At 39.2% G+C, this 22,337-nt stretch overlaps 1 protein-coding gene across 4 annotated transcripts in view; it reads left to right on the top strand.

The window, feature by feature from the left end:
* Positions 1-22,337, top strand: part of kalrna (kalirin RhoGEF kinase a) — a 142,465-nt gene that overhangs the window by 50,615 nt on the left and 69,513 nt on the right. For all 4 annotated transcript variants that reach the window (XM_086050859.1, XM_086050860.1, XM_086050858.1 and 1 more), the window contains exons 13-29: positions 928-1,059; positions 4,528-4,650; positions 7,991-8,182; positions 8,547-8,716; positions 9,537-9,711; positions 10,905-11,163; positions 12,829-12,995; positions 15,106-15,225; positions 15,525-15,593; positions 16,137-16,286; positions 16,362-16,511; positions 17,755-17,869; positions 18,982-19,097; positions 19,263-19,385; positions 21,370-21,552; positions 21,635-21,756; positions 22,091-22,157. In XM_086050859.1, coding sequence (XP_085906985.1) covers positions 928-1,059; positions 4,528-4,650; positions 7,991-8,182; positions 8,547-8,716; positions 9,537-9,711; positions 10,905-11,163; positions 12,829-12,995; positions 15,106-15,225; positions 15,525-15,593; positions 16,137-16,286; positions 16,362-16,511; positions 17,755-17,869; positions 18,982-19,097; positions 19,263-19,385; positions 21,370-21,552; positions 21,635-21,756; positions 22,091-22,157 — 2,433 coding nt within the window. The remainder of the gene's footprint in view (positions 1-927; positions 1,060-4,527; positions 4,651-7,990; positions 8,183-8,546; positions 8,717-9,536; positions 9,712-10,904; positions 11,164-12,828; positions 12,996-15,105; positions 15,226-15,524; positions 15,594-16,136; positions 16,287-16,361; positions 16,512-17,754; positions 17,870-18,981; positions 19,098-19,262; positions 19,386-21,369; positions 21,553-21,634; positions 21,757-22,090; positions 22,158-22,337) is intronic.

Raw genomic sequence — 22,337 nt, 5'->3', positions numbered from 1 at the left:
GGCTCATATGCTAACTATTCTAGTGATGAAACGTGTGAATGTGTATTGTATGTATTGTATGTCTGATTAATTTCTTAATACAGTGAATTGTAATATTTAGGCATATTGTTAACAAATGGATATGCATTGGATGATGTTGCTAGGTTATTCTTTGTCTGTGTTGTTGCAGACCACAATAAATAGACGTGTCAAGTGAAATACGGGCCTGTGTTTTCTGACAGGAGCACCCACATTCATACCTTGCCACTCTAAAATAGGGTCAGCTGGAGACATCATACCAATCATATGGTCCTCTACGTTTTACTTCACATTATGTACAGTTCATCCAATCTTGCAGCCCGAGTCAACCAGAAAATTGTTTACAGTTTCAAAGTCAAACGGAAGTGACGTACGAGCTGCCTTGCAAAAGTAGCAGTAGTGTACTTTATTTTATTTTTTATTTAGTAACTCCGAAGATAAAAACACAACAGTCAGGGGGATGACAAACATAGACGCAAAGAAATATATTACAGATATATAAAACGTGACATCATCAGCAGGCGCGAAGAAAAATTTAAAAACATTTCTATGAACATTCTATCAGTCCGGCCCTCGGCTTGTCGCAAAGTTTTTTATTTGGCCCTCCGTCTATTTGACTTTGACACCCCTGCTCTACATCATCTATATGTATCATAATTATATAAACATAATAATAAATATTTTGTCATAAGCAGACATACTGTACATCCAATTTCCTTTGCCATTGGTTATTCGGCACGCATTCGCACCCATTTCTCACCCCTGGCCCATTCTGAGTTTTGCTACTTTGATTAGTTCATCGAGAAATGTTAAAATAAGATACATTTATTAATATTATTATTATTATTTTTACATTATTAATTTATTTATTTGCAAAAGGAATAGATGGTATATGTTTTTTATCTGTAGGTTCATTGTATACTGGATGTGGTCCATGAAGTGCTCCACCATCAGCGCCGTCTTGAAAACATTTGGCAGCACCGAAAGGTCCGACTGCACCAGAGATTGCAGCTGTGCGTGTTTCAGCAGGACGTCCAACAGGTACACAGGACACACACACGCATACACACACACACATGAATGTGCATGCACGCACACATTCTTTATGGACTTAGTAAGTGAAAACAATACAAAACAAAGAGGGGTGAATATTTCTTGAAGCCGCAGTGGAGTGTGTCATCTTGAAATGACATGTGTTTCCCATCAGCTCTCTTCATCCATCGGTTTCCCAAACCCGGAAAACTTTTCAGATCCGAATGGATCTTTGCTCCACTGGCTCTGCCGCTGACGCTTAGGCAGATAAATGAAGCATGGAAACATGTCTGAAGATCAGGAGATGACATTTTAAAACCACCATAAAGAACAGGTCACTATCAAAGGATGCCCAAATAGATGGGCAAAAGTACAGGGACTAATGCCTAAATAAATTGGATTAATCAATCAGAGATTTCCAAACCCTCATAACACAAACATTTCCTCCCTCCCCAAGTTCTAAAAGTTTCGGTGCACACAAAAATGTACTAACAGCCTGTCAAGTGAATGCCAAAGCAACAGGTGGTGCTATAGCCAACGCTACAACAACCATAAAGTTTCTGTAGCCAACAAGAAACTTGAGTCCCTTGCTGAATAAGTCACTGTGAAAAACAATACTGAATTTAGGAAAAGGCTTTTAGTAAGGGGAATGACTCCTGTGCATCACACAATAAATAAAAGCTATAATAATAAATCAGTATAGTGAAAACAAATCATTCATTAATAAAAAAGAGCCCACACTATGACATCATACAGCATTTTTTTCAGTTTTAAATCAGTTTAAATTGATCCTTTACATACTTCTTATGTAAATAAAACACTTAGAAGTATGGTTTGTTTTTAAAATAATCCTTGTTTTAGCAAGACTTTGTTCACAGTCTGCTTCCAACTTTGTGGGAACAGTTCGGGGAAGGCCAATCCACTCTCTCAATAAACCCTCTTCATCCTTACTGCAACAACATCAAGTCAAAGTAGGACTTGCAGCAGTGCCAGTGACCTACCAAATGGGAAAAAAATCCCAAAGACATTATCCAAAATGTTGCAGAATGACTAAAATGCTATTAGCTGCAAAAAAGGCTCACAACTTCATATTTTCTTGACTTAAAATTTTCTTGTAGGTGGAATTTGTAGATCAAATACATTCTTCTGTGACATTCTAACATTCATCCAAAGTAACATGGACCCTGGGCAACATGCTTTTTTACAAATGCTTACAGCTTAAACAAGGATATTATTATTTTTTGAATTTCAGGCAAATCAAATAATGGTAATAATGTTATTCTTGTAAGTTGAACTACAGTATATCTCTTTCTTTTTGTTTTCTTTATGTTAACAAGGATACGATGTTATGCAGAGGTGTACCTATAACTATTTTATAGACTGCTATTTAGTTGCTATTATTTATAGTTGCGGCGAGTGGGCGGTGGGGTGGGGGGCGTGAATTGTTTTCTTCTTGCTGGGGGGGGCGTAACAGAAAATAATTGAGAAGCACTGTTGTAGAGGCATTCTTCAACAGCTACAAGTTGACATTTCTGCCCAAAATGCATTTTTTTCTGATATCCTTTTGTCAAGTTTAGAAAGGTCAGTCTCGGGCTATGCTGTTGCTCAATTGACAGAATCTCACGTGGTGATGCAAAGACCTCCATAGCGTAGGTAATACATGGAAATAAACGGATGTTTTGACTGCTTTTAGCACACAATGCTCAAATTCTTAAAAAAAAAAAAAACGGAGCAAATAGCCAACACCAACACCATTAACAGCCAAGAGTCATTTTCTATATGTGAAAGAATTGGGTGAGAATTACTATCCACATATGAAGGCTGCTTATGGAGTCCCATAGGGGAGAAGGACACGAGCGAAATACCGAACAAAGAAGAGATCACATCGGCGGGGGCAGTAAATTCAGCGAGAGAACACAGTTTCGCCAAAAACAGCCGTCACATATCGACGGCTATGAGGCCCCCGAGACACCCGTTGAGCAAGTGGTGCCTGGCGTAGAGGCGCACACGTGGAAAGCGCAGCACGCTTCCAACGGCAAATAAATCACGGCCGAGCAACAGATGATGTTTCCACCCGAGAGAGGAAGACGCATGAGCAAAGGTGGAGCTGCAGCATATGAGGTGTGCAGTTTGATTTGGCACTTATGACCTTCAACTGACTTTGTGCTTGCCCAAACAAATCATTTTAAAAACAGCTGATGACACGTTCACCTTCCAACGTTTTACTTGTTGTGGATGGGGCTTGCCAAGTGTGGCACACAGGGGTGAACTTTAACCTTTCTTTTCAAAATTGCTCTGGTATCTTGACTTACAAGTACCCCATTTTAAAGGTTTTGAGTTAAGAGCTGTCACTATGTCATTTTCTTTGCCTTGTGTTGCCAGCCAAAATTTGAATTATGGGCAAGCTTTCGAGTGAAGAGAAAATAGGACAATCAGTCAAAAACACAAATAGAATACTATAACATTCCCAAGCAGCATGATGAAGACCTTTAGGCAGTGTGCCAGCCAAAATTTGATTTTTCGCCCAACCAGTTTGGAACTGTATGGCTCTTTTGTAATCTGAATAGTCACAAAGCACATGAAATCCGATTTTTGAGAGACAAATTGAAACCACATCCGGGAGGTCGTTTCACAGTGGGTACGGAAAGTTTTCAAACCCTTTGAAATTTTTCACTTTTTGTGTCATTGCAGCCATTTTCCCAAAACAGTTCATTTTAATTTTCATTAAGGTGCACTCAGCACCCCATCTTGACAGGAAAAAACTGAAATGTAAAAATATTTGCAAATTTATGACAATGCCTCCATTCCGACGTCGATGTTTCAGCAACATGACAGATGGTTCAATAATGTGGCCCAGTCAGGCCAAGATCCCATTTCGACACTTGCTAAAGACAGTGTGGACTGTCAGCCCAATTGGGATAAAATATGCTTTCATTCTGAATGCAGCCTTAGATGCTTTTATTTATGTTTTACAGTTTGATGTTATAAAACATGAAACAAAAAAAGTGGTGTGTTTTGGTTGGCTGGAACCAAGAGATTATAGTTCAGGAAAAAAAAAACTCTAACTGTAACTCTCGACTCTCGTTGACTATAAAACTAACCAAATGCCGAATCCATTAGAATGGTTTATTAATTGTACTTTTGCCGAAAAACACGTAATAATGGTCCAAAAATGTTCAAAAATACAATTTGATCATAATGATAAATGGAATGCACTTATGTAGTGCTTTATCTACACCATATGTTTAGGGTCTCAAATATGCGATTGTTTGCACAGAATAATAATAATTCCTACAAAAACAAATAGAGACCTCGCAGCTCACCTCACTGCTCGGGCCCTAATAAACCACATTTATTGTAAATGTATAGTATAGTAATAATCTGATTTATTTTGTGTGGTGGCCACTCCAACAGAAGTGATTTTCTTAGTTTGACTAAATGTGCTCTGAATTGCAAATTCCTTTTTTTCCCCGTCAGGTGATGGACTGGATCGAAAACCATGGCGAGGCTTTCCTCAGCAAGCACACTGGAGTGGGAAAGTCTCTTCATCGGGCTCGTGCCCTGCAGAAACGACACGACGACTTTGAAGACGTCGCTCAGGTTGGACATTATTCTCTCTCATTTGTCTTAACAAGGATAACAATATAATGATAGTTTTAAAATGCCAGGCAGCACACATTTAAGTTTTCTACGAGCAAGCATTTCTGGTTTAACAAAGTATTTATTATTGTGGTTGGTGTTGCACGGTGCTGCAAATACACAGAGTTGCTTTTAATTCTCTAATGATTTGAAGGTTATCAAAAGATTTCTTACTGAACAACTCTCAGTAAAATGCAGCGCAGTAATAATAAATATAACATTGAATTAAAAATGGGCTTTATCTTTTTTTAAGGCTGATTTTTTTTTCAGGTGTATGCAGAACGAAGTGGCTGGTCAGTGAATTAGCCATTGAGAATCAGGCGTGTTAATTTTATAAAGAATGTGCAGTTGTGTAAATTACAATTTACAGTGTTTGTGCGGATTAACTCTTAAAGTGGAAGTCAACCCAAACATATTTTTTTAATAATGTTCTATGCAAGACCACTGGTTGGAACAAGGCATTCTGATAAATATTGTGTTTGTGGAATAAGAGTTAATCCACCCGGTTTTAGCCCTCTCTGGGGGGCGGCCATTTTGTCACTTCTGACATCACAGTTGCTCATGGCTCAGGTAATGACCAATCACGGCTGATCTGTTTTCTGAAGCTGAGCCGTGATTGGCTGTTACCTGAGCCCTGAGCAGTTGTGATGTCATTTTGAGTGGACAGAAGTGACAAAATGGCCGCCCCCTGAGATGGCTAAAAAGGGGTGGATTTTGCTGCTTAACTCATATTCTACAAACGAGGGAAAAAGAAACAACAAACAAGGTGTCTAATGAGCACAAATGTGACATATTGCTGCTAAAAAAACATCCATTTTACACCATGCTAAAAAGAAATGACGATATCACATGTATGTTTTCATTTTGGGTCATGGTAATGACATTTTAGCTTTAAGATGACATTTATTTGTATCGGTTGTCATTACAACCATTTTCACTGTGCGCAGAAATCCTTGGTTTTGTCTTTTACTTTTGGCAGCTTTTTGTATTCAGTTGATGTGGATGATTATCCATTTTCAATAATCCTTCACCCCCCCCCCAAACCAAAGCAGTCATGCAGCACAAAGTATTAATCTCCTGTAAATTATAATCTTTATCTTCTGACTAATCCTCCCCCTACACGCGGGAATATCCAGACGTCTCATCCAAGATAAAGATGCCGAGACGTGATGTGTGTTTAAAGAGGAAGAAGAGGAAGTATGGCAGCTGTGATGGTTCATACTTAGCGAAACAGAACCACACTTTCGTTCATTATGGATCATGAGAGATTTAACATTTGATGAACGTTTAATCTCTTTCAGGCACATAGAGGGAGAAACGTTAAGATTTACAAATGGGAATTAACATTTAATATAACATAATCTGATATAAATTGTTAGTATAATGTGTGCGTGCGCATGTCGCGCGTGTGCCGGGGTGTGTATGTATGTGTGGGTGTGTGTGTGTCTGTGTGTGTGCGTGTGACTGTTAAGTCACCAGAAGTGTTTAAAAGTAAATCTCATTAAACCACATCCAAGGTGATTGAAAGAGTTAGATTTATTTATTTTTTTATAGTCACTTGTCTTTATCTCTCATTTCAGGCCCCCCACTATTGCAATATATTTAGTTTGTTGTTTTGTTCTTTTATATTTTTATATTTAAAATGTATTAGTTTTACATTATCCCGTTTTTTTTTTTTTTTTTAAACAAATCCCTGTCAGTAGTGTTTAGTGGTAAAGCTCATTAAACCACATCAAAGATGATGAGACCATTTTTGTTGTTGTTGTTTCTTTTCCTCAGCTCTTATGTCATGGTTCAACCCTCTTGCTAAGCAACGTCTGTGTTTAAGAAGTGGCTGGGTCTGCAACTCACTTCTTCTACCATGTTGTGTTGAATGCATTTGTAATATCCTGGCAATATTACGCTTGGATGGGATCTGTTTAAAATTAAAGATGTCATTGTGAAATAGGCTGCATAAAGACTGTGTGAGGGAGCCCCCCAATCAGGATGAATTTACACTGCAGGTCAAAGCACATACTTTGATGCTTTTATTCAGTTACTGGATTGTCTGTTTATGTGTACATTTCAAGTGACACACATCCTAATGTGTGTGCACTTACTGAACGCATGAAACAACCCATATGTACAGATGCCAAATTGTACTTAGATACTGTCTCTACAGCAGTGTCAACACCTGGCAGTGATAACACGCCAGTAAACAATTTTATGTAAATAATGCTAAAATTAAATGTTAAACAAATTGATATGATTGAGGGTAACCTCCATAACTGTACTCCACTGACTGTGGTTGGCAGTTATTTTTCTTATTTAAAGGGGAAGTCAATCCCCTAAAAATCTTTACAATAATATCTTCAATGCAACCTCACGAGTCTAAACATGGCATTCTAATTGATTTTGTCAACTGCTGTCAACTGAACATGACATCACAGTTGCTCAGGGCTCAGGTAACAACCAATAATGGCTCAGCTTCAGAAAACAGGTGATATGTGATTGGTAACGCGTTACCTGAGCCCTGAGCAACTGTGATGTTATTTTCAGTCAACAGAAATTAAACAAAATGGCCGCTCCCTTAGATGGCTAAAAATTGGGGTATTTTGCTGTTTAACTACTATTCCACGAATTCAATATTAATCAGAATGTCCTATTTCTGCTAATCGTGGCGCATAGAACATATTTTGAAGAACATTTTTAAATTGACTTCACTTTAATGATCAACACTCTTGTAATGCACTGTACTGAATTATATATGCTTTTGCTGTAGTTTAGATTCTTATCTGTTTTTTTTAACATGTGTAATCGTGTTGTGTATTATTTATTGGCAGACTCATTGATGAGGCTGCAATTTTCATCTGAGCATTCTTTTTTTCCCAACAGTTTAGGCTGCCATGATGCACAAACTAATTGTGTCAGTTGAGAGCAAAACATTTAAATTATGTCACATGAACCCTGCAGTCTAAATCCAGTCTCAGAGGTGATGCCTGTTATGATAGACATGCATACATTACAGCAAATGCCTGACCGGTGACTTCTTCACAAACAATGGAGAACAGCTTCTCCCCCAAAATCGGTAAATAGATGAATTTATGAATGCCAAACCCTGGTTCACCGAAGATCCATTGCCAGATAGTGGTCGATTAAGAGAAATGTTAGTCACACATCTTGGGAAAAATACATACACACGTGCTGAAATGCACGTTTTTGTTTTTTTTAGTTCTCCAAAAGGCAACATCTGGGCTACTGAATCATAACATTTTGCAAAATAAACATCAGTCATAGTAATGGTTGTATGTTTCCCATCCAGAACACATATACTAATGCAGACAAGCTACTGGAGGCTGCTGAGCAGCTTGCCCAGACGGGTGAATGCGACCCGGAGGAGATCTACAAGGCGGCGCGCCACCTGGAAGTTCGAATACAAGACTTTGTCCGCCGTGTTGAGCACAGGAAGCTGCTGCTTGACATGTCTGTGTCCTTCCACACGCACACTAAAGAGGTGAGACACCGTCACATCACCATCACCAATGAATGAATGAAAACCAATTTGAATTGGGAAATCGGATCGTAGCATTTTAAAACATAACATTCACATAACATTCCTGAATTGTATGTATATATATATATATATATATATATATATATATATATATATATATATATATATACTATCTATACTATACTAACTAGCCTAGTTAACTAGTGTGTGGCATGCCTAGCTTGGAACAAATGTCAAGGAAACATTGAGGCAAGCTTTGACGTGCCTTTGTGAAACTATAGTACTAGCTACAGTGTAAAGTACTACTAGTTTTAGAGTTTTACTTTCATTGGTATTCACCTCACTGCTTTGTATTGTGGTCCAGCTGTGGTCTTGGATGGAGGAGCTCCAGAAGCAGCTGCTGGATGATGTGAGCTGCGACTCTGTAGATTCTGTGCAGACACTCATTCAGCAGTTCCAGCAGCAGCAGACAGCCACTCTGGAAGCCACGCTCAATGTCATCAAGGAGGGGGAGGAGCTTATGCAGCAGCTCAGGTAATATAATCATACAGTACTATGGATACATTCCAAACCCAGCTTTGATAGGTGAAAATCTGCAATACAGAGAAAGCACATGCATTATACACATTTAATGTAGTAAAACAAAAATGCCCGTTCTCACTCTTGCCCTCTCAAGGAATGGGAAACAAACAAAAAGACTCTGATGCATACAGTTCCCCAAATAAAAAGTGTGCTTGCTTCAAGATATTATTTTGAAGTTGATGTTTACTGCAAAATGGACATAAAACAAACGAGAATTAAACATTGTTTATTTGCACAGTGAAATGTTAAACCAAACCATGTACAGTAATTTTTTCTAACAAAAGGCATCTAGCCTAATGCTAACATTAGCATTAAATAAAATCTAATGCTAACATTAGGCTAGCTAACCATTACTAACCATAGAAGGGCTAACGGAATTTAGGATGAATGTCATTATTATTGTAAACCTTCACGCAACTGCTACTTTTACTCGTATGGGGCAGTAACGCATATAAAGGAAGCATTCAACAAAACTCACAAGCATGCAGTATATTCTCTCTGCTCTCAAGCTTACAGTAGTTGGGAGCCTTTTCTGCCTTATCTTCTTGATATTTATTGTGCTGCATCTTTTCCTGTAGACTTCAATTCGAACAAGCATGTTGTGCGATTCTAATTTCAGATTTTCCTGTTTACTGTAAAATCCGATATACGATTGTTCACAAATCTGCGATATAGCAGGGTTGCAAGCAATAAATTGCAATATAGCGGGGTTCACTGTATTAGCCTTTACAATGACACTGTTTGAGCAATGTTTCCCCTCCGTCTCCTGCAGAGATGCTGCCATGTCCACCAATAAGACGCCACACTGCAGTTCCATCGCTCACATCCAGGGAGTGCTGCAGCAATTGGATGAGGCCCAGGGCCAGATGGAGGAGCTGTTCCATGAGCGCAAAATCAAACTCGACATCTTTCTCCAGCTACGCGTCTTCGAGCAGTACACCATAGAGGTAACCATCCCATTCTTTTTTTTAAGTTTGACATATCTGTAGCGATCAATTTTGGCAGCATTTTTGTGGTTTGGTCTGAATTGTTGTTACTAATTAAATGCTCATTTTTATGTTAGTAAATAACGAAAATTATTTCCTCAGCAATTAAATCTTAATTTTAAGTATGAATTAAAATAAAATCTAAAAAATAATGATTACAAATCTAGAAATTATTCGAACCTGAGTTAAAAAGTGGAACAAAACCTGTTAAGATAATCATTTAATGATACTCTGAAGGTAAATGTATTGTTTGCACAGCACATTATTAAAAATAAATAAATAAATATAGATCAAAAAAACATTTAGCAAAAATTTCAAATAGCTACAACAGCCTTTTGAAGGAATAAATGCAAATGCAATGTGATTTTTCTTAACCACAGATAAAAACAGAGTAAATAAAATATATCTGCATTTATTTTGATTGGTGAACATAATATTTTTGTATTAAATTATACGTTTTGTAGTCAAGTCCACGCACTTCCTGTTTACTTCCTGTTTACTTCCTGTTTGATTTCTTCACCAGCCCGTTTAGGCAGCATATTAGTCTGCCCAGAATTGTTGATGGTAATTAATTGTTCATTTTAACTTGTTCATTTATTGAAGATTTTATTTACCGGTAATAAAAAAAACACAATTCTGTTTTGTTGTTGTTTGATTTTTATTAATATGTCTTAGGTGATTTTTTTTTTTTTTTTGTAGAAAATGATCACCACCATTCTTTATGTATTGTTTCGATTTCAACTGACTCACCGATGTGCCTCACGGATCAAAATTTTTCAACATTCTTCATTGTCTTATAAGTGTAAAAAGAAGTCATTGGTACATTACCTGTATTCAAGGTACTGTTAATTTTTCCTTAAAGTATTTATAACGTGAATCGCCTTCTTTGTACATAATTGGAAACATAAATGTTGGTATTATTTCTTTATTTATTTATATTTTTTTTGCAGATTTTTGTGAAAATGAATTTATAGATATTTTTTCTGTTGTAATATTATTACTATTACTTTTTTTTATATTATTGTTTTTTTTCTTTTAAGATAAAACCACCTATTTTGGCAACAAACTAGCTCGGTCCACTGATTGCTGTCACCACGCTTCCGTTGCCTTTTCAAACTATGCAACATAAAACAATGAGTGATCCATTTGCTCAGGTGACGGCTGAGTTAGACGCCTGGAACGAGGACCTGTCCCGGCAGCTGAACGATGCGGGACGCTCGAGCAGTAGCAGCAGTAGTGGTGGGAGCGCAGGGAGCAGCGGCGCTTCCTCTGGCGGCGCGGAGGACATTGGCCTGGCTGAGCAGAGGCTGAAGAGGCATGCTGAGAGAAAGGCAGCCATGAACAACATGACCTTTGAAGTTATGCAGCAGGGTCAGGACTTGCACCAGTACATCATGGAGGTGCAGGCCTCAGGTAGGCTCCTCAGTCGCTTTGCAGAGAATGAATTTCCTTGATTATTGGCTGGGAGCATTACTAATCGTTTGATTTTGAACAATAAAATGAAAACAAATCTTCTTGTCTGAGTAGATTCTTAGTTGTCCAGGTCATGATAAATGTTGAATCAAGGCAACTGGACTGTTCTTGTTTGTTAATCCAAAAGGCATGGACTTTACATCGGAGAAGACTATGTAACCATTTCAAAGGCGCTTGTCGCAGTAGGTGGCTTCTTTGGGTCCAGAATCAGTGATTCATTTACATCTCAAGGCGAAAGGACATTCCTTTGAGGTCAATAATGTCCGAATTATGGATAGGGAGGACCCCTGGTTTGAAAGAGGTGTAAAAGAAGCCATGACCAAGGAACACATTAACCGAGGCATGAATTCAAGGACTCCACATCTAAATTTTAGAAATTGAGAAGTCTTCTACCAACAACAACAATCCAGTTGTCTTGATTCAACCTTTGCGAATCACAAATCTTGTTCTTCTTCTAAAGCACTCTGCCTTAATCTGCCTTATCATTCTCCACACACAGTTCTCCATATGTTATTCCTCCCTTGATGGTAACCAGTAGCGTAGTTCTTTTTCTTCCTCTTTCCCATTTCCCTTCAAGCGTTTCTTCAATGACTACGCTATAAACTCTCTCTCTGTAATGTGTGTCCTAGCCACTTTTCTTTCCCAGCTTTCAATGTTTTCAGCAGTTCTATTTTCTCTCCAACTTCCTGTCGTACACTTTCATTTGCTCTGCTCGTCTCCCATGTCACTCATAACATCCTATTCCGCAGCCTTCAGTGCATCACTCATATCGTCTTTCTTCTTTAGCGCCCATGTCTCTGCTCCATAAAAGGCCACAGTCAAGACTACACATTTTCTCAGCAAAGTTTAAAGCTTAGTTCTTTGGGTAGTCCTTTTTGTCAGTATGCTCATCTTTCTTTTGAATGCTGATTTGGCCATTGCTATTCTAGCTCTTAACCTATTTCTGGATTGTTCGATCTACTGAAAGTATGCTTCTGAGATACTTAAATTACTTAATATCTTCCGGGCATTTCCATTGACTCTTTAGTGGCTATTCTCTTTTCCTGCTAATGCATTGTACCTTTGTTTAAAAAAAAAAAGAAAAATCATCTGCAAACCACACAGATTTCCCTTATAGGAGCTATGGGGTCAATATTGGTCCATTTTTCACAAACTAGCTCCTTTTAGTATTTTGGCATCAATTGGCATTCGTTTTCAATAATATCAATCCATTTTGGAGCAATCTGGAAATAACTACTTGCCCCTGGAACGCCCCTGTTTCATCGCCAAATTCGACATGCCCCCATGTCCTAGTGTGATGCCAGCGGCAAAATTGGACACTGTATTTGCTGTACAGCCGGTGTGGACAAAGGAATGTAATACACTATAATGTGGGATTACTTGTGTCAAGATGTCACTGTCGCAATTATGCCGCACATCTTAAGATAAACTGGTACTAAATGGTAATCAACCGGTAGAAAGTACATGGAAAGTAGAAAGTTAACACAGTTGTCGCAATGTGTTGCCGACTCACACGGACAAAGAACAACAAGCGCCGATATTCTGCACCAAAAACTATCACCTAAAAAAATCACTTTCACTGATTGTGACAATTGTGTCTGCCAGGAATTGAGCTGACGGGGGAAAAGGACATGGACTTGGCCTCTCAGGTTCAGGAGCTGCTGGAGTTCCTGCACGAGAAGCAACAGGAAGTGGAGCTCAGCGCCCAGCACACACATGCTCGACTGGAGCAAAGCCTGCAACTGCGTCACTTGCAGGCTGAGGTCAAACAGGTACACACATCTCTTGAGTGCTAGCACAATTTGGCACTATGAAGGAATGAATGCGATGTTTATTTGCACTTTGTCATAACAATCTGGCGGTAGCTCTAAAAATATGTGACAATCTCCGATTGGAAGTGCACAGCCTGTTGCCGTTGCAGATGGAGGCAGCTGAATTATTGATGAGCTTTTATGGTAAAATGCTAATAAACACGCCGCTCTGTCGCCGCTTTCACTTGAAGCTCTTCTGCGAATCCTGGTCTATATTTCTGACGAAGTATTTTCATCTGTGAAGACACAACTGCGAGGAATCGCATGATAACGCTCACTGAATCATAAAATAATGATCACTCAGTGGAGTGCAAATTGCGGGCAAATCTGACAATCCTGATTTGGATTTAGCAGCACACTTCTGTGGGTTGTAATCTTGGTTCCTGCCTTCTTTTGTGGCGTTTGTATATTCTCCTTGTGCTTGCGTGGCTTTTTTTCTGGGTTCTCCGGCTTCCTCCCACATTCCAAAAACATGCATGTTAGGCCCACTGCATACCGAGCGACGTGGCCAAAACCGGTTAAACCGTTGCGTAATATGTGGAGTTTGGCAGCTCATTTTCATCCAGCAACCACTGGTTTTGCTGTGATTCAAAATTTTAATTGCTAGTGAATGACATCTAAGGATTCAGAAGTGCTCAAATTTAGCATAACATGAATGTAACAGCCAATCCAAAAGGACTTTCACAAAAAAAAAAAAAAAAAATTTTCGGGATTTTAACTCATTCACTGCCAAAGAAAAATTTATTTGTAACAAGTGTGGAACGTGGCTGAGCGTAGTCTTGCCCAAATCAGCCGAGAAAAGAACGCTGCTTGCATGGCAACATATGTTACTCCAATACCTGTATGCACCTTTCAACATTAATTGTGCCTTCAAAGATTTGCAATTTACCCACGCAATGGGCACTAGGACCTTCCCATACCATCACAGATGCTGGCTTTTGAACTCTACGTTGATAACAAGGATGGTCCTCATTGGCCTGAGCGCACAACAACCATGGTTTCCAAAAACAATTCAAAATGTGGACTTGTCAGACCACAACACACTTTTCCACTTTGCGTCACGCCGGCGGTGTTTGTGGGTGTTGTTCATATATGGCTTTCGCTTTGCATGGTAGAATTTATCCTGCATTTGTAGACGTAGGAACAAACTGTGTTAACTGACAAGGGCTTTCTGAAGTGTCCCTGAGTCCACGTGGCAATAGCCGTTACACAATGACGGTGGTTTTTAATGCAGTGCTGCCTGAGGAATTGAAGGTAATGGGCATTCAATCTTTCTTTAAGGCCTTGCCACTTACAGTATGTGCAGACATTTCCACCCGTTCTCTGAATCATTTGATATTATGAACGGTAGATGAAGAAATCCCTAAATTTATTGTAATCTTACGTTGAGAAACGTTGTTCTTAAACTGTTGGACTCACGCAGTTGTTCACAAAGTGATAAACCTCGACCCATCCTTACTCATGAGCACTTAAAGCGCAAGTCAACCCAAACATATTTTTTTCAAGAATATGGTCCCAGCAGGCCCACCAGTTGAAACACTGCATTTTGATTAATTTTGCGTTTGTGGAATATAAGTTAAGCAGCAAAATGCACTAGTTTTAGCCATCCCTGGGGGCGGTCATTTTGTCTTCTGTCGACTGAAAATGACATCACAACTGCTCACACGAACCAATCACGGCTCCGATTAGGAAAACAGGTCAGCCGTGATTGGTCGCTGTGAGTAGATGTGATTTTTCATTTCATCTAATTCCAATTAACCTGTTCACCTGTGGAATATTCAAAACGGGTGTTGTTTGAGCATTCATTAACTTTCCCAGTCTTTTGTTGCCCCCTTCCCAGCTTTTTGAAATGTGTTAATAGTCATCAAATTCAAAATGATAGAATATTTTCAAAAAACAAAAACATTCAGCAGATTAAATATCTTGTTTTTGTTGGGTTTTCAACTGATTATACCATAAATAGGATTTGGAAATTCCGTTTTTATTTACGTTTTACGCACTGATACATTGGCATTGAGCTTGAGCTTGCAGATGACATCACTTATCATCATCTCCTCTTCGTATCCTCGAGGTGCTCGGATGGATCCGTAATGGCGAGTCCATGTTGAACGCCAGCTTGGTGAATGCCAGCTCGTTGTCTGAGGCAGAGCAGCTGCAGAGGGAGCACGAACAGTTCCAGATGGCGATAGAGGTGTGTGCACGTGCATACACACACACGCACACGCAGAAACACACAACACCCACACACACACACATAAAAATGACGGCCGCTGCCAGTCTCACTGTACTTGAGCAATAATTGTTTCTGCATGTTTTCAACAGTAGCAGATGTGCAATCTGTCATACACCCACACACTCTATTGAACTTAAAACACACACACACATCAGTCACAAAATTAGGTACACATACAATCAAATAATAATCTCATCCTTTGTTTCAATTAAGTCATTAACAACGTATTTCCCATTGTCTCCTCTTCTCTCCTTTAGTCTCTTTTTCATGCTAACTCCCTCCAGAAGACCCATCAGAGTGCTCTGCAAGTCCAGCAGAAAGCAGAGGTATACTTTTAGCTAGTAAGCTAGCTAGCTAACTAACCAACTAACTTTAAAATTAAAAGCAGCATCAAGAGACTTCTAAATGAAATGGTTGCATCTCAAATTTGTTCTTCTTTTATCTGGTGTTTTTTGAATCAGAAGAAAAAAAACTGCAAAATGTGGATATTCATTCTCCATTGCATCTTTACTGCTTATAGTCATTGTACAATGAAAAGCATCTGCTTGTTTTTAGATTAATAAGCATAAGGTGCACCGTACAAAGCATGCTATTTCTTTCTGAAACAATTTGCCGCGTGGTGGCAAGTATTACTGACTTTTCCTGTACATTTTTACCACTGCAACTTCTTCTGCGTTGAAATGAATTAGGAAATGCTTAAATTCAGTATGACGTGTATCCTCACCATTTGTAGTGTCGTTTGCTACATTTCTAAATAAGCTGTTTGGTCGACTGACTATGATTGAATAGTGAGTGTAGTTTCTCGCAAGTTCAACTCTGTGTGTGCTACACAAATCAGCGGAATATTCAATTGGCCTCCTTCTTTCCAGATGATGCTTCAGGGCGGCCACTATGACCCAGAGGCCATTCGCAGCTGCGCTGAGAAGGTGGCCGTCCACTGGCAGCAGCTGATGCTGAAGATGGAGGACCGCCTGAAGCTGGTCAACGCCTCGGTGGCCTTCTACAAGACATCGGAACAGGTACACATGCTCTTGTTGGTGTCTGACTCACTTATACAGTAGCATCGCTAATGTAGATGCCATGGCCTCATCCAGGTTTGCAGCGTGTTAGAGAGCCTGGAGCAGGAATACCGACGGGATGAGGACTGGTGCGGAACTCACGAAAACGTGGGAACACCGGCCGACTGTGACCACCTTGTACCTTTGATCAGCAAACACCTGGAACAGAAAGAAGCCTTTCTCAAGGTCAGTCCATTTTTCACATTTCACTATAGACAAGATATGACCGTGAACAAGGCTTTAAATATTGTCAACGTGATGTAAAATAAAGTAAGTATATAATGTAGCTAATATACGATACCAAACAATACATTCAAAAACATAAAATAATGACGATGAAGATATGATATGAAACTATAGGGTGCGCTAACATGTTGTGGTAAAATGATGACTTAATAAAATGACATGACCATATAATTAGTGAATCTTATGGTAAGATATGCAGTAATGTATGTAAGATAGGAAATAATGCGATGTAATACGATATCATTCAATTGCATACAATTAATAAAATATGATACAAAAATGTGCCAAATAGTAGATAAGAGATGCTATAATCAAATCTGACATAATCTAGCTAAAATACAACGTGATACAATGCAATACGGTATGATACGTTACTGTGTGATACAACACAATACGACAGATCAAACACGATGATACAATTAGATAAGATATGATTGGATTATATATGGTACGATTAGATAAGATATAACTACTGGTATACGATAAGCAATAAATTAATATAGCAAAAAATATAGAGGTGAAACGACTCATCGATTAATTGACAACTACTGCATGATAAAATTAATCGATCGTTACTTTGATAATCGATCAATTGTTCAGAGACGTTATTTAACTTAAAGTTGTCCAAAACTTCAGATTTTCAGCCTTGTAACTGTAAATATTGTCAGACATCTGTAGTCCTTCATGACAGCAAATTGATTATCTTTGTCTTGAATCAAAATAAAACATTTGCAAACATCCGCTGTTACTTTGGAAAACAATAATAAACAGTTTCATGGACCAAATCAGTACCTCAATCTTAAATATTTGTTTGTGCATTTTTTTGCCCTTCTCAATTTGAAATAATGTCCTCTGTCCTGTTTTTGTATGTAGTGATAAAAATTTTTAAAATCTGATTCATCGATTAATTGACAAAATAATCGTGAGATTAATGGATTATTAAAATAATCATTAGTTGCAGTAATAATTAAATATTAACTAATCTAGTTAAGGTATGATAAAATGCATTAAAATAAACTTAATCTTGGGAGGTATAACACAGATAAAACCTGAATATAAATATTTGTATAAATAATGCAAGGTTTACTTTAGCAAATGGTCAAACCTTATCAATGATGACATGTCACATATGATGTGAAAAGAAGCATGTTAGCTTTTTAACCGCCATGTTGCTGGTCCTTAGGCGTGCACGCTGGCCCGGAGGAACGCCGAGGTTTTCCTCAAGTACATCCACAGGAACAACGTCAGCATCCCAGGAGCCGCCAGTCATGCCAGAGGTCCTGAGCAGCAGGTCAAAGGTAGAACAACACATATTTAGACGACCAGAAAAATAAAACTCGAATGCATTATAATACAGTTATAACTTGACTTACAAGTTGAATTCCTTTCGTGAGCAAGCACCTGATGATTTCGGACTTGGTCTTTGGTTTCTAAGGAGAGTAACTCTGGGTGTTTTCTAACAGCAGTCCTTTCTTCATGGCTGAAAAAATAACCTCTGTTTTGTTTTGGTTTAGCTGATGGGAAATTTTGGTTCATCCAGTTGTTAATTTGCTCTAGACAGTGACACAATATGTTTATTGAATGGATATAATTTGAGGACATTGATACATGTAGATATAGCTGTGTGTCATCTGCATAGCTGTGGTAGTCAACATTGGTGTTCTGAAATATTTGACCCAAAGGTAACATATACAGACTGAACAGAAGGGTTCCAAGGATTGACCCTTGAGGGATCCCAGATGTCATGGCCATTTGATCTGATTGAAAACTTCCAATGGCCACAAAGTAACTCCTTTCCGCTAAGTAAGACCTAAACTATTTTAGGACTGTTCCATTTAATCCCACCCAAGTTTCCAAGGCGTTCAACAGTACGTTATGATCAATTGTATCAAATGCTACTGAGATCCAATAAGACTAGCACCGACACCTCCCCTGCGTCAGTGGTCAATCTTATAAAATAAGAGCTGTACTGTGATGAGCATGCCCAAATCCAATCTTTCACCCAATCTGCTGGATCAAAAAAAATAACAGTCTGCTCAAAATCCAAAGCTACCCAGTGAATGGGTTTCAAAACAACGAAACGTAACGTAAAACGATGAAACGTAAAAGCATAAAAACAACGATAGAAACAATGGTGATGACAAATAGTGGCAAGTAATACAATGATCATCTTCCTTGCGCTTCTCCTGCACTTAGGAACCCAGCTGATTATCATTATCAGCATCACCCAGAAGGCTGGAGAAACAAAACAAAACAAAACATTAGAATTAGAACCACGCAGACCAATAACCAGAATCATGAAAATTAATCCATTCCAGCACTATGAAAAAACACATTTTTGTTGCGTTTACAAAATTAGCCCGTGTTGCAAAATATGAGAAATCGACCACTTTGCGATTTTGTTTTTCAGCTATTCTGAATGAGCTGCTGCAGAGGGAGAACAGAGTCCTGCACTTCTGGACTCTGAAGAAGAGAAGACTGGACCAATGTCAGCAGTTCCTCGTCTTTGAACGCAGCGCCAAGCAGGTGTGTGTGTGTGTATGTGTGTGTGTGTGTGTGTGTACACACTGAGCTAAAGTGCAGCACGGAAGAGACATCTGGTGTATTTTATGATGGGAAATTTTTTTGAAGAGCCACTATCATATCATAAATATTGTGTCTGTGTGTGTGTGTGCGTGTGTGTGTGCACAGGCTCTGGAATGGATCCAGGAGACTGGTGAGGTCTACCTGGCTACACACGTGTCTTCTGGTGACAGCAGCAAGGAAACACAGCAGCTCCTCAATGACCATCGTCACTTTAGACTCACCGCCAAGGTACATCCCGTGTTCGCGCGTGTGTCTGCTGCAGTTGGATTACCAGGTCACTTCATTAGGTACTCCTCCACATGCGATCTAATGAGATCCAATAAAAGCGACAATTCTGCGTGTACAAGATAAGAATGCTCACTTGTGATTGACAGTGTCATAAATGCATCTGGATTGTACAAGTAGGAAAGGAGGGTGCGATGTGGTTGTCTGACAATATTTGCGTTTCTCAAGGTGGGTGTACGACTGCGCAGCGGCATACTGGCAGCTGTTTGTGATATTTCGGTCACCTTGATTTAGCTCAAGTCAAATATTGGAAGCAGCTCGCAGTGTGATGCAGTGCAGTTGTACATTAACCACAACGATAAATAAGGTTTAGAAAGCAACAGTCAAAACAAAATCAATTGAAGCAAATCGTGCAAACATAATAAAGTGGGGACAAAATCACACTAGGGAGACTATGTAGAAGAGATGCCGTTACACATTTTAGAAATGGAGTATTAAAAAAAACAAAAAAACTTCAGAAAAAAAAAATTACCCTTACAAGTTTTTTTTTCCAAAAATGAATTCATATTTTTATAAGAAAAAAAATAGTCCTAATTTGACAAAGGGAAACCAAGACAAAACATGACGTTCATGTACAATTCAACTTTTTTCCCGCAACTGTGTTGTCATTTTCAATCGACAGCAGGTGACAAAATGGCCGCCCCCTGAATTGGACAAAAATGGGTGAGTTACTGCTTAACCCATTAAGGCCTAAATCGCCTGGCTCAAGATCTCCCCAAAACCTAAGGGCGACTATAGAATCACCCTCTTAAAACTGAGGTTCTCCCAGAAATTCAACACCTACAAAATAATTGAGATCTCAACCGCTGTAGCAGATAGAAACATAATTCCAAAAGAATTTGAGAGGTTAGACATGTGGCTTTCACACAGGCCGAGTTTATTATTATTTACTGTTTCAATTGAAGATTTAAAAATAAAGTATCAATGCAAGCGAAGCACTATTTTTAATTAAAACAAAATCGAGTGGTGATTACCATCTTCTATTCTGTTACAAAGACATCAATATTGTCAGTGTCTACAAACATACTCCCAAACATATTTTTATTCAAGAATATGTTCTATGCAGGCCCACTAGTCTAAACATGGCATTCTGATTAATATTGCGTTTGTGCAATATGAGAAATCCACCCGTTTTTAGCTAGCTCACGGGGGTGGCCATTTTGTCACTTGTGTCGACTGAAGATGACATCAAAGTTGCTCAGGGCTCAGATAACGACCAATCATTGCTCAGCTTCAGAAAACAGGTGAGCCATGATTGGTCGTTCACCTGTTCACCACAAAGGCAATATTAATCAGAATGCCGCATTAGTGGGGCTGCATAGAACATATTCTGGAAAAAAATATGTTTGGGTTGACTTCCTCTTTAACCATATTGAATTGGATTTAAAAAAGAAAATGATGTAAACGCTCTCACAGCTTTAAGGGTAGAAAGACGCAACAGCCCTTCCGGTTTAAGGGGTGGATACGCTGTTATGCGCTTTTGGTCTTCACGGTTTAACTCGTATTCCGCAAACACAATATCAATCAGAATAATACACTTACACAAAAACACACAAAAGTGTCAGTGCAACAACAACAAAAATTGTAGTTTACAAATGTTTCAATAAAGACCAAAGACCAGGGTCTCCATATTAATCTTAATCTGGATCTCAACATTTACTGAGATGCAAAATAAATGTTTACAGTCACATGTTCTAAAATCTAAAAACAATACAACTTTTTTCAGTGTGGTCCTATCACTCCTTTGACCTTTTGACATTGGGCACCCATCTTGGGGATCCTTGCATTACAGTGTAGTTGCTCTACCTAGTGGTGAAATTGAAAACATGTCAGAATTTGTCAAAATGAAAGAAGACGATCCCATTTCTGACCCATGTTGAGAGCCCAACAAAAAAGCGAGCTATTGAGTGTGTTCTCGTGTCACCAGCAAACAAAGGAGAAGGTGAAGCTCCTTATCCAGCTGGCCGACAACCTGGTGGAGAAAGGCCACGTCCACGTTGTGGAGCTGAAGCGATGGGTGAGCACGGTAGACCGCCGCTACCGCGACTTCTCCCTGCGGATGGCCAAGTACCAGGAGAGCCTGGAGAGGAGCCTGGGCGTCTCCTCCGAGGTGGGAATATCTCCTCGGTCGCATTCGTCGAACAGCACATGTTTAATCACTCGATGTTTTTGCTTTTCCTCATCATCTTCAGGACAACAAAGACTTAGAGTTGGATATTATTCCCGCCATCTTGTCGGACGACCCCGAGATCAAACTGCGGGAGCCCAGCGATGAGGTCAACGAGGAGAAGAGGAAGTCAGCGAGGAAGAAAGAGTGAGTGCTTCTCGGAGCCAAACAAGCCGGAGTGATGATGAGTCCGCAATTTTGGCTGCACAATCGCCGCTTTAACTGAACTTGCAATATGTGTTACACAAATTGTTCCAGGTTGGCTCTGCCTTGTAAATAACATTGCATGTGTTGCCCAATCAGTGGACCAGAAAAAGAACTGGTTCCTGTTTTAACTGAACTCACAATAATGTGAATGCAAAGTGGTCTACTTGTTTAACCTGTTCGAGGCTGTAACATTTGGAAGCATGAATCCACTTGACATCATTGACATCTACAAAACAAAGCGAGACAAGTAAAAGTCAAAACTGTCTTTCGTTAGGTTCATCATGGCCGAGCTCCTGCAGACAGAGAAGACCTACGTCAGAGATCTCCAGGAATGTCTGGAGGTGAGAAAACCAGCCACCTGCCTTCAAATTTTATTTGCAGGAAAAATCCTGCACGTATTATGTGTGAGCAACTTCCTGTGTACCGTTTTAAAAACAACATGCCTTTGTCAGATCTTCTCCAGTTGCTATGTATGATCACATTTAATCCACATCTGATCCAGATTACACATTTGGCAGCAG

The sequence above is a fragment of the Filicampus tigris genome, chromosome 14 (genome assembly GCF_054856515.1).
Source record: "Filicampus tigris isolate MCC_2025a chromosome 14, RoL_Ftig_1.0, whole genome shotgun sequence".
Classification (NCBI taxonomy): Eukaryota; Metazoa; Chordata; class Actinopteri; order Syngnathiformes; family Syngnathidae; genus Filicampus; species Filicampus tigris.
Note: the sequence above shows the minus strand (reverse complement) of the source record. Positions and strands in the feature narration are given on the sequence as shown.